This window comes from Pseudorca crassidens, chromosome 3, assembly GCF_039906515.1.
Source record: "Pseudorca crassidens isolate mPseCra1 chromosome 3, mPseCra1.hap1, whole genome shotgun sequence".
Classification (NCBI taxonomy): domain Eukaryota; kingdom Metazoa; phylum Chordata; class Mammalia; order Artiodactyla; family Delphinidae; genus Pseudorca; species Pseudorca crassidens.
Window position 1 is genome coordinate 115,007,939 of NC_090298.1, and position 16,794 is coordinate 115,024,732.

General features: G+C 38.0%; 1 protein-coding gene across 1 annotated transcript; it reads left to right on the forward strand.

Moving 5' to 3' along the window:
* The first annotated feature begins 14,672 nt into the window (after positions 1-14,672).
* Positions 14,673-15,788, forward strand: LOC137221013 (neuropeptide Y receptor type 6-like). Its single transcript, XM_067730228.1, is given in 3 exon segments — positions 14,673-14,759; positions 14,761-15,340; positions 15,343-15,788. Coding segments are annotated over 3 exon segments (1,113 nt in total).
* The last annotated feature ends 1,006 nt before the right edge of the window (positions 15,789-16,794 follow it).

Below are 16,794 nucleotides of genomic sequence, written 5' to 3' on the forward strand. Positions count from 1 at the left end.
TGAACATGGTCCAGGACCTCGGAAAAAGAATGGAGGCAAAGATCGAGAAGATGCAAGAAATGTTTAACAAAGACCTAGAAGAATTAAAGAACAAACAAACAGAGATGAACAATACAATAACTGAAATGAGAAATACACTAGAAGGAATCAAAAACAGAATAACTGAGGCAGAAGAACAGATAAGTGACCTGGAAGACAGAATGGTGGAATTCACTGCTGTGGAACAGAATAAAGAAAAAAGAATGAAAAGAAATGAAGACAGCCTAAGAGACCTCTGGGACAACATAAAACGCAACAACATTCACATTATAGGGGTCCCAGAAGGAGAAGAGAGGGAGAAAGGACCCGAGAAAATATTTGAAGAGATTATAATCAAAGACTTCCCTAACATGGGAAAGGAAATAGCCACCCAAGTCCAGGAAGCACAGAGAGTCCCATACAGGATAAACCCAAGGAGAAACACGCCAAGAAACATAGTAATCAAACTGGCAAAAATTAAAGACAAAGAGAAATTATTGAAAGCAGCAAGGGAAAAATGACAAATAACATACAAGGGAACTCCCATAAGGTTAACAACTGATTTCTCAGCAGAAACTCTACAAGCCAGAAGGGAGTGGCATGACATACTTAAAGTGAAAGGGAAGAACCTACAACCAAGATTACTCTACCCGGCAAGGATCTCATTCAGATTCGATGGAGAAATCAAAAGCTTTACAGACAAGCAAAAGCTAAGAGAATTCAGCACCACCAAACCAGCTGTACAACAAATGCTAAAGGAACTTCTCTAAGTGGGAAACACAGAGAAGAAAAGGACCTACAAAAACAAATCCAAAACAATTAAGAAAATGGTCATAGGAACATACATATTGATAATTACCTTAAATGTGAATGGATTAAATGCTCCAACCAAAACACACAGGCTCGCTGAATGGATCCAAAAACAAGACCCAGACCCATATATATGCTGTCAACAAGAGAGCCACTTCAGACCTCGGGACACATATAGGCTGAAAGTGATGGGATACAAAAAGATATTCCATGCAAATTGGAAATCAAAAGAAAGCTGAAGTAGCAATTCTCATATCAGACAAAATAGACTTTAAAATAAAGACTATTAGGGCTTCCCTGGTGGTGCAGTGGTTGAGAGTCCGCCTGCCGATGCAGGGGACACGGGTTTGTGCCCCGGTCCAGGAAGATCCCACATGCCGCGGAGCGGCTGGGCCCATGAGCCATGGCCGCTAAGCCTGTGCGTCTGGAGCCTGTGCTCCACAACGGGAGAGGCCACAACAGTGAGAGGCCCATATACCGTAAAAAAAATAAATAAATAAAATAAAGACTATTCCAAGAGACAAAGAAGGACACTACATAATGATCAACAGATCAATCCAAGAAGAAGATATAACAATTGTAAATCTTTATGTATCCAATATAGGAGCACCTCAATACATAAGGCAAATGCTAACAACCATAAAAGGGGAAATCGACAGTAATACAATAATAGTAGGGGATTTTAACACCTGACTTACACCAATGGACAGATCATCGAAACAGAAAATTAATAAGGAAACACAAGCTTTAAATGACACAATAAAGCAGATAGATTTAATTGATATTTATAGGACATTCCAACCAAAAACAGCAGATCACACTTTCTTCTCAAGTGCACATGGAACATTCTCCAGGATAGATCACATCTTGGGTCACAAATCAAGCCTCAGTAAATTTAAGAAAATTGAAATCATATCAAGCATCTTTTCTGACCACAACGCTATGAGATTAGAAATCAATTACAGGGAAAAAAACGTAAAAAACACAAACACATGGAGGCTAAAAAATACATTACTAAATAACCAAGAGATCACTGAAGAAATCAAAGAGGAAATAAAAAAATACCTAGAGACAAATGACAATGAAAACATGACGATCCAAAACCTATGGGATGCAGCAAAAGCAGTTCTAAGAGGGAAGTTTATAGCAATACAAGCCTACCTCAAGAAACAAGAAAAATCTCAAATACACAACCTAACCTTACACCTAAAGGAACTAGAGAAAGAAGAACAAACAAAACCCAAAGTTAGCAGAAGGAAAGAAATCATAAAGATCAGAGCAGAAATAAATGAAATAGAAAGAAAGAAAACAAGAGCAAACATCAATAAAACTAAAAGCTGGTTCTTTGAGAAGATAAACAAAATTGATAAACCATTAGCCAAACTCATCAAGAAAGAGAGGGAGAGGACTCAAATCAATACAATTAGAAATGAAAAAGGAGAAGTTACAACAGACACTGCAGAAATACAAAGCAACCTAAGAGACTACTACAAGCAACTCTATGCCAATAAAATGGACAACCTGGAAGAAATGGACAAATTCTTAGAAAAGCACAACCTTCCAAGACTGAACCAGGAGAAAAAGAAAATATGAACAGACTAATCACAAGTAATGAAACTGAAATTGTGATTAAAAATCTTCCAACAAACAAAAGTCCAGGTCCAGATGGCTTCAAAGGTAAATTCTATCAAACATTTAGAAAAGAGCTAACACTCAACCTTCTCAAACTCTTCCAAAAAATTGCAGAGGAAGGAACACTCCCAAACTCATTCTATGAGGCCACCATCACCCTGACACCAAAACCAGACAAAGTTACTACAAAAAACGAAAATTACAGACCAATATCACTGATGAATATAGATGCAAAAATCCTCAACAAAATACTAGCAAACAGAATCAAACAACACATTAAAAGGATCATACACCATGATCAAGTGGGATTTATCCCAGGGATGCAAGGATTCTTCAATATACGCAAATCAATCAATGTGATACACCATATTAACAAATTGAAGAATAAAAACCATATTATCTTGTCAATAAATGCAGAAAAAGCTTTTGACAAAATCCAACACCCATTTATGATAAACCTTCTCCAGAAAATGGGCATAGAGGGAACATACCTCAACATAATAAAGGCCATATACGACAAACCCACAGCAAACATCATTCTCTATGGTGAAAAACTGAAAGCATTTCCTCTAAGATCAGGAACAAGACAAGGATGTCCAATCTCACCACTATTATTCAACATAGTTTGGAAGTCCTAGCCATGGCAAGCAGAGAGGAAAAAGAAATAAAAGGAATAAAAATTGTAAAAGAAGAAGTAAAATTGTCACTGTTTGCAGATGACATGATACTATACATAGAGAATCCTAAAGATGTCACCAGAAAATTACTATGAGTTTGGTCAAGTTGCAGGACACAAAATTAATGCACAGAAATCTCTTGCATTCCTATACACTAATGATGAAAAATCTGAAAGAGAAATTAAGGAAACACTCCCATCTACCATTGCAACAAAAAGTATAAAATACCTAGGAAGAAACCTACCTAGGGAGACAAAAGACCTGTATGCAGAAAACTATAAGACACTGATGAAAAAAATTAAAGATAATACAAACAGATGGAGAGATATACCATGTTCTTGGATTGGAAGAATCAATATTGTGAAAATGACGATACTACGCAAAGCAATCTACAGATTCAATGCAATCCCTATCAAATTACCAATGGCATTTTTTACAGAACTAGAACAAAAAATCTTAAAATTTGTATGGAGACACAAAAGACCCCGAATAGCCAAAACAGTCATAAGGGAAAAAAACGGAGCTGGAGGAATCATACGCCCTGACTTCAGGCTATACTACAAAGCTACAGTAATCAAGACAATATGGTACTGGCACAATAACAGAAATATACATCAACAGAACAGGATAGAAAGCCTGGAGATAAATCCACGCACCTATGGTCAACTAATCTATGACAAAGGAGGCAAGGATATACAATGGAGAAAACACAGCCTCTTCAATAAGTGGTGCTGGGAAAACTGGACAGTGACATGTAAAAGAATGAAATTAGAACACTTCCTAACACCATACAGAAAAATAAACTCAAAATGGATTAGAGACCTAAATGTAAGACCAGACACTATACAACTCTTATATGAAAATATAGGAAGAACACTCTTTGACATAAATTGCAGCAAGATCTTTTTTGATCCACCTCCTAGAGTAATGGAAATAAAAACAAAAATAAACAAATGGGACCTAATGAAACTTACCTTTGCAAAGCAAAGGAAACTACAAACAAGATGAAAAAACAACCCTCAGAATGGGAGAAAATATTTGCAAACGAATCAATGGACAAAGGATTAATCTCCAAAATATATAAACAGCTTGTGCAGCTCAACATTAAAAAAACAAACAACCCAATCCAAAAATGGGCAGAAGACCTAAATAGACATTTCTCCAAAGAAGACATACAGATGGCCAAGAATCACATGAAAAGCTGCTCAACATCACTAGTTATTAGAGAAATGCAAATCAAAACCACAATGAGGTATCACCTCACACCAGTTAGAACGGGCATCATCAGAAAATCTACAAACAACAAATGCTGGAGAGGGTGTGGAGAAAAGGGAACCCTCTTGCACTGTTGGTGGGAATGTGAATTGGTACAGCCACTATGGAGAAGAGTAGGGAGGTTCCTTAAAAAACTAAAAATAGAATTACCATATGACCCAGCCATCCCACTACTGGACATATACCCAGAGAAAACCATAATTCAAAATGACACATGTACCTCAATGTTCATTGCAGCACAATTTACAATAGCCAGGTCATGGAAGCAACCTAAATGCCCATCGACAGACAAATGGATAAAGAAGATGTGGTACATATATACAATGGAATATTACTCAGCCATAAAAAGGAACAAAATTGGGTCATTTGTTGAGATGTGGATGAATCTACAGACTGGCATACAGAGTGAAGTAAGTCAGAAAGAGAAAAACAAATATCGTATACTAACGCATATATGTAGAACCTAGAAAAATGGTACAGATGAACCTGCTTGCAGGGCAGAAATAGAGACACACATGTAGAGAACAAACGTATGGACACCAAGGGGGGAAAGCGGCGGGGGGTGGGGGGGGTTGGGGGGATGGGGGGTGCGATGAATTGAGAGATTGGGATTGACATATATATACTAATATGTATAAAATGGATAACTAATAAGAACCTGCTGTATAAAAAAATTAAATAAATAAAGCACTTGGAGGGGGAAAAATGTGGTTTATTCAAAATGTATAAAATTTGAAGATACTGTCATGAAAAATATATACTAAATGTGAAAAATTAAAATTATTTTCACATTTGTTTTCAAATATTATCTTTTTTCCAAACTGCTCAAAATTATCTATAAAATTAGAAAGCAGTATACAAATTGTAATTAACAAATACCAAATTTTAAGTAAGATTATTATAATAAATGGAAACTCATGTAATTTTTTAAAAAACTAATTAAATCCTATTATATATTTTTTAAAAAATAGAACTACTCTCAATTCTAGGATTCAAGGCTCATCCATTGTCACTGTCAACAACTGGCATCACATATATTATGCTTGGACTTTCATGTACAACATTTAAGAGTAATATGAATTGCTTATTATTATAAAATATTCCTCAGCTGCCATGGACCACTGTTACAAATATCACCTTAATTTGTGAGTAGAACCACAAATTGGAATACAATGAAAAATGAGAAAATGGATAGTTAGTAGTACTGGAAAACAGTAATTCATTACACAAGAATCTATTTCATTTATGCTAAGTTAATTAGTCTTTCCTCTCACCTAAGAACTTCTGTCACTCAAGGCATCCCCATACTACAAAGCAGTATCCATAACATCAATATCCTATAACCTTCATGATATTTGGACATAATCACCTTTATTTTTTGAGGGCATGGGGCATGTGATGGAGAGAAGTGTACCTTGGGCCTGAACAGTCTTAGTCTTTTAAATGTTTAGAATTACAAGTTGTGCTCTGCCAGTGCTGAGTGCTGGAACCAAGATGACACTTTTTTTTTTTTAAAGAAGGATATTTATTTATGCTGTGTTGGGTCTTCGTTTCTGTGCGAGGGCTTTCTCTAGTTGTGGCAAGCGGGGGCCACTCTTCATCGCGGTGCGCGGGCCTCTCATTATCGCGGCCTCTCTTGTTGTGGAGCACAGGCTCCAGACACGCAGGCTGAGCCAGACGCGCAGGCTCAGTAGTTGTGGCTCATGGGCCTAGTTGCTCCGCGGCATGTGGGATCCTCCCAGACCAGGGCTCGAACCCATGTCCCCTGCATTAGCAGGCAGATTCTCAACCACTACGCCACCAGGGAAGCCCCATTTTTTTTTTTTTTTTTTTTTTTAACATGTGGGTCCTCTAAGTACAAGACCCAGGGCAGGTTGTCCTCTGCCCCAAGTCTTAAGGTAGTACTCTAAAGCTTTAGTAAGTAAATAGGTCCTCTAGGATCTACTGAAATCTAAGGAAAAAACAATCAATTCAAGCAGGTTAATCCTAACAGCTTTTCTTTTTAAAAACGCTTATAATGAGACGGCTCTTAACAAAGACAGAGGTAAAGACAACTTCAGCAGGGTGAGAAAAAAAAAACAGAAAGCCTTTCTTTACCAAGCTTTTAGTATAATCAATTATAACACAGATGACTGAGACTTTGAGTTTAGACACTACTTATATTTTTCAAGATGCTCCTCAATCTTGACTTTCTCTAATATGTAAAAGTATGGGCTCAGAGAATCACCTGATGGTTTAGTTTACACTTATCAAGGCACAGCAGATTAAAGACAATAAAATGTGTTTTATAACTAAATATAAAGCTTATAATATAATGAGAGAGAAAGTAACAAAACGGCAAGAGCTTCAGAAAGATGGGAGAAATAATCAGCGGCTTAAGTTCTTTCTTTGGATACTTTGCTTGTTGTCCAAGGCTGTTAGCCTAAAAACTACCTTTTGCAATTAAAACAGTGAATTTTAACTGAGGCAAACAAAACTCAAATGCTTGCTAAATTTTATCACCAATAAAGACAGCAAAGGATTATATCAAACATCCCCTTAAAAATTTAAAAACAACTGTTTTCACCATTTCCCAATATCTCATGCTCACTCTAGGCTTTCTTTGGGAAGGGATGCAAAACACAAAACAATTAACTTTGCTCTTAACATGGATTATATACTTCTACTAAGGCAAACTCTAAAACACAACAATGAGTGCCACTTACTGAATATCTACTATGTGCTACCATTTACCTTCAAAATAATCCTGCCAGACAGATGGCAATATTCACCTTACGGAAAAGAAATCAAAAGCTCACAGAGAAGCTCAAGGTGACCCAGGTTAGGTAACATGGGACAATCTGGGTTCAAAGCCAGCTCTGTCTCACTCAAGCTGCCTCTCAAAATCTTCACCAACATCACAGACAACTAAGATGATTTCTTAGTATGCTAATACTAAGTTATCAGTATGCTAATACCTCACTGCTAGTTATTGCCACTGTTCTATGTACAGAAAAGATATTTGTTGTTTAATAAGCCCTCCAAAGTTTGCTACTCTCTGTATTTCAAGTACAAACAGATAAATAAGTAGTGGGGATACCAGTAAAAGATGACTGGGGGAAGACGAGGTATGGGCCCTGAACTACTCTGACTCTCCAAGTTTCCACAGAGGAGGAGATTGGCTTCCACTCCTGTAGCGCACATCCCAACCCCCTGCCACATACTCCACTGGGCCAGTGACCTGGCAGGGTTCTATAAAACACAGATACATAATTTCAGTGTTGTTGACTGCCTGGTAATTTTGAGTTTTAAATTAGTTTGGTGTATTGGGTAGGGAAATAGAACTGATTTGCATGGCTTAGTTCTAAAATTTGGGCTCCATCAATGAATCCTTGAGTTAGGAAATATTTCAAAATGTTGCTAGTCTATCCACTAGGCTATGTCAGAAAGATCTTCAACCACACTTGATATTCCATAGCCCTGCTTCTCAAAGTCTTTGAACACACTCACTATAAGGAAATACTTCTTATATTTCATTGAAATCTCACTTTTCAGTCTTTTGTAACAGTGAGGAACAGCCCTCTCTTGTAATAATCTTTCAAATATAGAAGAGGGATTTTCAGTCCCCACTTTTATTTAAGAAGCTTAGTTGTTGTCAGTTTCAAAGTGCTTGATGAAAATCTTATTTAATAATACACAACTTTCCTGGGGAACTTAGGTTAACTTTAATTTTAAAAGCATTTTTATTAGTCTCATAAATTATAACAAAATCAGGAATAAAACCCATCTCTTAACTGACAGTAAATTCTCTAAGAACAACCACTAATGCTTATGAATAATTTTCCAGGAATATTTAAATTAAATGTATGATTTTGGCAAAGCTATTTTTTTAAGTACAAAACATATGTATACATGCCATAAAATGCCACAGATTTTCACATGCACTCTTATTATCATCTCTATAAGATGACTGAAAGTAACATTTTGAACACATCTTGTAAATAGTTCCATCTAACATCACCGCTGCTGTGACTCCTGACTCCTCCCTCTGGCTCTTCAGTGGCCTTCAGATCCTAATGGATTCCTGAGCTTGATCTTCTGTGCAATGATTTCAACTCTGGAAGCAGCTTCTGAAGTTATAGATTGTTTAGTGGATAAATAAGCCAAAAAGGGAGAGGGGCGTATTATGGCTTGGACAGGTGGCTGACATGTCATCTTTTGACATAAAAATAAACTTAGAATAATAATCATGGAAATGAAGAAAGAAAACATGTAGAAGATGAAAAGAATAGCAACAGAGCCAGAAATTTCCAACAGGTAAGAAACTGGGAAACAAAGCTCTAAAATGCTAAATAAAAATCTTGCAAGTATGTTTTTCAAATATTCTTTTCATGTTAAAATAATCCTGTTTTTAGGGCTTCCCTGGTGGCACAGTGGTTGAGAGTCCGCCTGCCGATGCAGGGGACGCGGGTTCGTGCCCCGGTCCGGGAGGATCCCACATGCCGCGGAGCAGCTGGGCCCGTGAGCCATGGCCGCTGGGCCTGCGCGTCCGGAGCCTGTGCTCCGCGGCGGCACAGGCCGCGACGGTGAGAGGCCCGCGTACCACACACACACAAAAAAAATCCTGTTTTTAAATATGTGAAGATCATTAAAAATTAGAACTGCTGTAAAACTGTTGTATGTTCAGGCCTAATTATACCAGATGTCTTTTGCTTATGTGACCTGAAAAATAACCCCACAGCTTTAAAATGCACCATTGTAAAGAAATTATCAAAACAAATCACCAAATGCTAGTATTGGCAAAATGGAGTTTTCATTACTTTTTGTTTACCTGTTTGTAAATAAACTTAAAAACCTGGTATACTTATATTCATTGGCAGAGTTTAGCTCTCCTTTCTTGATACATTTAATGTGTTGTTATTTTAAGAATTAAAAGCCTCAACATTCCCAATAATGAAAAGTTCAGTCATTAACCTCCACGGAAAATTAAAGATTCAAACAATCTGTATTCGCTTGATTTTAAAAGTAACTGTTAGGATCTGAAAAATGAAATGTGTACATTTTCTACTGACATTTTATATGGACTCAGGCAACTGTCAAATTCAAGGAAAAACAGATAAACCATCTCCAGCAGAGAAAATCAAAGTACATGTAATAAAACTCTAATGTTACCCCCAAATCTTAAAAGCATACATTTCTCCAATAGATAGATGTAAAATCTGATTTGGGGGGAATGGGTGAATAGTTGAGTAGGATAAGGAGTTTGCACAGTATAGAATAACCAGGCCAATTACACTTTTATAAGGCTGTGAAAGAGTAAGCATTTGTTTCTTGATGCTTCTTATGGTTACTTAACATAGTAGTTTGTTCTTAGGGAAAACTAAAAGATGTGACTTTACAGAGATTCAAGTTCTACTTGTTTTCATGGAACACAAATGATTAATTTGACTGATTCTAAGAAATGACCCAAATAAACTAGAAATATTACTTTGTGTATGGTTTAGAAAGTAGAAGTCCTATTCCTGGCTTTGCTATTAACTATGCAACCATGAGCAAGTCACTGAGTCTTAGTTGCCATGTTTGTAAATCAGAATTAAAGGAGAGTACAGGACTGCTGTTGCGATCAAATAAGAGAACGCACTTTGTCAGTACTTAAATTCGTTTTCAAAAATTGTAATTGAAGTAGAGTTGATTTACAATATTGTGTTAGTTTCAGCTGTACAGCAAAGTGATATCTTGTCATATATACATTTTTTTCAGATTCTTTTCCATTATAGGTTATTACAAGATATTGAATAGAGTTCCCTGTGCTATACAGTAAATCCTTGTTGCTTACCTATTTTATGTATAGTAGTTTATATTATACTCCTATACTAGTTAGTAGTTTATATTATACTCCTATACTAGTTAATTTGTTAATTCTACAGTCCTCTCCCTTTCCCTTTGTTAACCCTAAGTTTGTTTTCTACGTCTGTGAGTCTGTTTCTGTTTTGTATATAGATTCATTTGTATTATTTTTTAGATTTCACATGTAAGTGATATCATATAATATTTATCTTTCTCTGACTTGCTACACTTCGTATGATATTCTCTAGGTTCATCCATGTTGCTGCAAATGACACTATTTCATGCTTTCTTATGGCTGAGTAATATTCCATTGTGTATATATATATATATAGATATAGATATACCACATCTTCTTAAACGAATCGTCTGTTGATGGGCACTTGGTTTGTTTCCATTCCTTGGCTACCGTTAATAGTGCTGCTATGAACACTTGGGTGCATGTGTCTTTTCAAATAGAGTTTTCATCTTTTCTGGATATATGCTCAGGAATGGGATTACTGGATAATATGGTAGCTCTATTGTTCGTTTTTTAAGGAACCTCCATACTGTTTTCCATAGTGGCTGTATCAATTTACATTCCCACCAACAGTGCAGGAGGGTTTCCTTTTCTCCACACCCTCTCCTGCATTTATCATTTGTAGATATTTTGATGGCCATTCTGACCAGTGTGAGGTGATACCTCACTGTGGTTTTGATTTGCATTTCTCTAATAATTAGTGATGTTGAGCATCTTTTCATAGCACTTAAATTCTTGAGTGAATAAATAAATGGGGTAGTACTTTAGACAAATTAAGCTCTAAACAAGTGTGAGATGTTATTTGCACCAACACAGCCATAGAATCTATATTCCTAGAGGCTTAAGGAAAAGGAGAGAGAGTTCTTGCAGTGTGATCCTGCACTATTTTGGGACCCTCACATACATACTTGGAGGGTGGGGATGCAAAACTTCACTTTGCCCAAGGCCACAGGCTCTTTGAAATTACATAAGGAAATTTTTTAATATAAAAGAAAATGTTCTGCTCACCTGCTTTTAAAATTAAGAACAACAAATACAGAAGTTTCTTCAAGAAATATAAAACAGGAGGTAGCAGAAAATAGCGGAAAGAGCATGGAACTCTCCAAGAAGCAGGAGACTAAGGCTCTGGTCCCTGTTCTGCCAGTAATTAACTGCAAAGCCACAGCATCTGTCAAATAGGAGGGGTATATTAAAATACCTATAGAGTTTCTTCCAGGTCAAAACACCATAGCACCAAATGAAATATAAGAGATAATCTGAAATATGCTTTAGTTTTTCTGTGTTATGGATAATTAAGGGAAAGGAGGAAACAGAGAACAAGGCAGATAGGCAGAAAGGGAGGAAGACAATGAGAGGTAAGGAGAAAACACACATAGACCAAGGAGCAGACACACAAACTCTATCCCCAACACCTCCCCCCAACCCAAAAAAAGAATTGTATGAATAGAGACAGAAAGAAAGACACACACACAAAACAAGACATTCAGATACAGAAATAAATATGCATATGCAGACTTTGGCAGAGTAAAGCTTTTATTTTATTCATCTTGAAACTTTTAAACACAAAACTACCAAAAAATGTGTAATGTAATGCTGTACTTTTGCATTAAAAGGTATAAACAGAGCCAGTTCAAGGCATGTGCCTCATGAGCATATCTAGATACAATCAAGTTGAAAGACTGAAGACTACCTACCTCTGCCATATGCTACTCATATTTTGGGGCAAAATATCACTTGGTAATTTGAGATCTCACATCTTTGGGGGTCATTTGCAACCAAACAAGCCAAAGATGAACTTTCCTAAAATAGAAATGTATCCCAAGAATTTTTTTATGAATCAAGGCTTAGCATTACTTTGCTTCCAGATAGGCAAGATTTAAATATTTTAACTTAATAGTTACCAATTATGTAAAGTGTAAATCCCACACTGCCATTCAAAGTCCATATTGGGGATTTACTTGTTAATCTTCTCTGAATTGTAAAGAGGGCACTGGATAATGTAACTCCAGCACTCCCCTTTGATTCCCTCCCAGATGAGGCCCATCTGACCTTCTGAGCTTCAAGCCTCCGTAGGAATTTATAGACTGGGGAACTAATTTGTATTTTGCTACTAATCATTATAGAAGAGAGTAGAGGGGTTTCTACTAAGTTTTAGACCTGCTGTTGCAGGGTGGTGAGTGATACTCATTCACTCGGCCCAGACAACCCAGATCAACAAGAATGGGCAACACAAGGGTTTCCAATGTTTATTCCCATCTCTATTACCAAACTGCTAGGAAATGTGCAAAACTGTATGAATTTCTAAATCTGTAAACAGAAAACTGTTACTCAGACCTAATTTTGCAGGGTTCACAGGAAGCTTTTCTTTATTGTAGACAGTAAGAGCTGGGAAGCACAAGACTTTGCTGGTTTTGTAAAATAGGCCATTTTTAAAATTTCATTTGACAGATAAAGAAATTGAGGCCTAGAGAAGGGGAATGATTTGCCCAAGATCAAAAAGCTAGTTAGGGCTTCCCTGGTGGCACAGTGGTTAAGAATCTGCCTGTCAAGGCAGGGGACACGGGTTCGAGCCCTGGTCCGGGAAGATCCCACATGCCTCGGAGCAACTAAGCCCTTGCACCACAACTACTGAGCCTGAGTGCCACAACTACTGAATCCCGCACGCCTAGAGCTCGTGCTCCGCAACAAGAGAAGCCACCACAATGAGAAGCCGCACACCGCAACAAAGAGTAGCCCCCCACTCGCCACAACTAGAGAAAGCCCGCGTGCAGCAACGAAGACCCAACGCAGCCAAAACTAAATAAAATAAATTTTTTTTAAAAAAGCTAGTTAGCAGCAGGACATGTCTCCTAACAGGAAGTATAGTGCTCATGCTAGCATACCCATATGTATCTGTACATCTGTACACTGCCTATTTCCTTTTCATCCCTTTTCTCCTCCAAGTAAAGCTTGTTTGGTGGCAAGTAAACAATTTTCTAATTTTCATTTATAGTTCTAGTCCACTGACTGTCATAAAGGGCTTAAATCTATCTTGACATTTCCCTTCAGCCAATATCTGTGAACTCTAATTTTGTTGAACCCCTGAATCATCCAAGCCCTAAACTGCATCTCAAATACCTGTTTACAAATTTTGCTATTTCTACTCATCACCACAGCACATATGAACCATAGATCAGTTCCTTGTGTCCTTCTTTATCTTTTATCAATGCCATGTATGTTGTTTTCTTCAAATTCCTAAATAATAAACCAAGATAAGGGGTATTTTTTTCCTGTGCTCTCTTTCAACATGTCCTCTTTGGGCCAGAAATGTCACCACCTGGAATGGCAGGGCATTCACCATGTCTGCTGTGCATCCTGGTACAAATAACTCCACTGAATTTGACCACCCTAAGCCATGCTGAGCCATAGGATCAAGGACCCCCTTTCCTCTAGAAGTCAGAAAAAGAAGAGACCCAAAGGAAAAGAAAACTGAGGGAATGCTTTCCAAATAAAGTTAATTCTGAGTAATAGCTCACTAGGCACTAGCTATCTTTGCTTGATCTCTAGAATCTGAGCAGTGTACCCAGAAGCTGCTTGTGCCAAGTCTGGCTTCAACCCCAGAGAATGGAAGAAAGAAAAAGAGGGGAAGCCATATGCTGTTCCACAGCGGGCATGATCTGGGAGTCTAGCCCCCAGACTTAAGGCTATAGACTAGCTCTGGGGAGTGGAACTGATAAATTTTATTCAGCACACATATACTGAATACATACTATATACTCTACATTGGGCGTGAGCAACAAATTCAGTTGCATGATCTCATTTAGTCCTCACAACAATGCAGAAAGACATTGTTTATCCCCATTTTACAGCTTTAAAAAACTGAGCCATAAGGGTAATTAACTTATGTCGAAGTCATACAGACACCAAACAGTAATGCTCCAAGTGGAGCCCAACTCCAAATATAGTTACTCTGGCCTCCACAGCACACATATACAAAAAAGACAGAAGGTGATAGGGATGGAAAGATACCTCTGAGCTACCTTATATAGTTAACAGAACACTGTGGCATTCCCTTTCTCATTATCTCTAAAGATTATACTGTTGGGACAAATAAAACACCCTGAGATGAAAGGAAGGCAAGGATACAGAGACTCTCTGGATATCTCTCTTATGTACTCTCAGGGACATTGTTCCACCTATAGAATTGTCCAGGTTGTTAAGAACTTGCATTAATTTTCTAGGTTCTGTTTAATTTTTAGGATCTCAAGAGCTTATTCAAGTCATTCATGTATTTCCATCAAGCAGACAAAGAGGAAGACTAAACCCCACTAATCACTCATTGGAAGACTCAGAGCAAAGTTCTTTCCAAGAACTGATGGCCAAAATATCCAGCCATAATACAAGTAAGCTTAGAAAAGCTCTTCTTAAACCCTGACATGATGGAATCTTTCCTAAACCATCCAGCATCTAATAAAACCAGTATAAAGAGCAACAACTCTGCACTTTTCTACTTTGAGTCCTGTAGACCCCACTTCCCTAGGCTTGCTCCTATTACTCATAGTCTATACTGTGATCTTAATCTTGGACTTTTCTGGAAACCTCTCTCTCATTATTATCATCTTTAAGAAGCAGAGAGAAGCTCAGAATGTCACCAACATACTGTACGCCTATCTCTTCCTCTCTGACATCTTGGTACGTGTCATGTACATCCCTTTTACTATCATCTACACTCTGATGGATCACTGGATATTTGGGGATATCATGTGCAAACGCACCTTCTATGTGCATAGTGTCTCCATCTCTGTGTCCATATTCTCACTTGTGTTAACTGCTGTTGAAAGATATCAGCTGATTGTGAACCCTCGGGGCTGGAAACACAGTGTAGCTCACGCCTACTGGGGTATCACATTGATTTGGCTATTTTCCCTTCTGTTGTCTATTCCCTTCTTCCTGTCCTACCACCTCACCCATGAGCCCTTCCAAAACCTCTCTCTTCCCACTGACCTCTACACCCAGCAGGTGGCCTGTGTAGAGAACTGGCCGTCCAAAATGAACTGGCTCCTCTTTACCACCTCCCTGTTTATGCTGCAATATTGTGTCCCTCTGAGCTCACCCTCATCTGCTACCTGAAGATTGTTATCTGCCTTGGCAGGAGAAATGGGAAAGTAGACAAGAAGAGGGAAAGTGAGAGCTGGGTCAGGGAGAACAAGAGGATCAACGCGATGTTGATTTCTACTGTCGTAACCTTTGGGGTCTGCTGGCTTCCCTTGAACATCTTCAAGGTCATCTTTGACTGGTATCATGAGGTCCTGAGGAGCTGCCACGATGAACTGGTATTTGTATTTTGCCACTTGATTGCTATGGTTTCTACATGCATACATCCTCTGTTTTATGGCTTTCTCAACAAAAATTTCCAGAAGGACCTGGTATTGCTTATTCACCACTGCTGGTGCTTTGCACCTCGGGAAAGATACCAAAATACTGCCATCTCAAGTATGCACACAGATGAATCCAAGGGATCATTAAGATTAGCTCATACATCAAGAAGTATATAAAGGGCTTCCCTGGTGGCGCAGTGGTTGAGAGTCCACCTGCTGATGCAGGGGACACGGGTTCGTGCCCCGGTCCCGGAAGATCCCACATGCCGCAGAGCGGCTGGGCCCGTGAGCCATGGCCACTGAGCCTCCGCGTCCGGAGCCTGTGCTCTGCAACGGGAGAGGCCACAACAGTGAGAGGCCCACGTACCGCAAAAAAAAAGAGAGAAGTATATAAAAACTGGTAACACTTAGTGCTAAAGCCCTTCTTATGTGAGAGATGGAAAGGTAATGGCTGGGGATAAGGCAAGATGCAAAAGAAGCCAGAACTAAAAAAATTTTTTAAAAAGCAACTTTATGCTAAACAGTTTTGCTTTAGGCCATACCTATCTGTCTCATATATCCACCCAATACAAACACACACACACACACACACACACACACACGTGTGCGTGCACATCACCCTTTTCTCTTAGAAGAATAATAACTCACACACCTAGCTGTCATCAATTGTGGCAAAGAATGACAGTGAGAAAGCAATAGAGGCAAGGAACATTGATGGCTGGGGAACAAAATTCCCAGATATTGTTATTTAATGGAATATCCACAAGAGTTATTACTAATGACGTGCCCACTAAAAACAATGCTATATATATCTCCTTAGTGCTGAAGCAATTCCACTTTCTGATATGGAAATTGTAACTTTCAATCATGTAACTATTCAACTAATTAGCAATGTCAGAAAGACCCCTATTATAATTTACTAATTAGCTAACTGAGTTTGGATTGGAAGTTGAAGGAATGGTTTTAAGTTAACATTTAAACTAAGTATTGTAATTATAATTAATTCACATGCCTGAGTCAGATTCTCTAGTTTATGACAACAGTACATTTTCTTCACTAACAATGCTATTAGTGCCACTAGAACTGGTCACAAACTCTTTAGCACTCCAATTATGCTCAAATCACATAAACTAACTTATTAATGGCCAATGTAGATAGAGCTTTCATTACAAAACGACTTTTT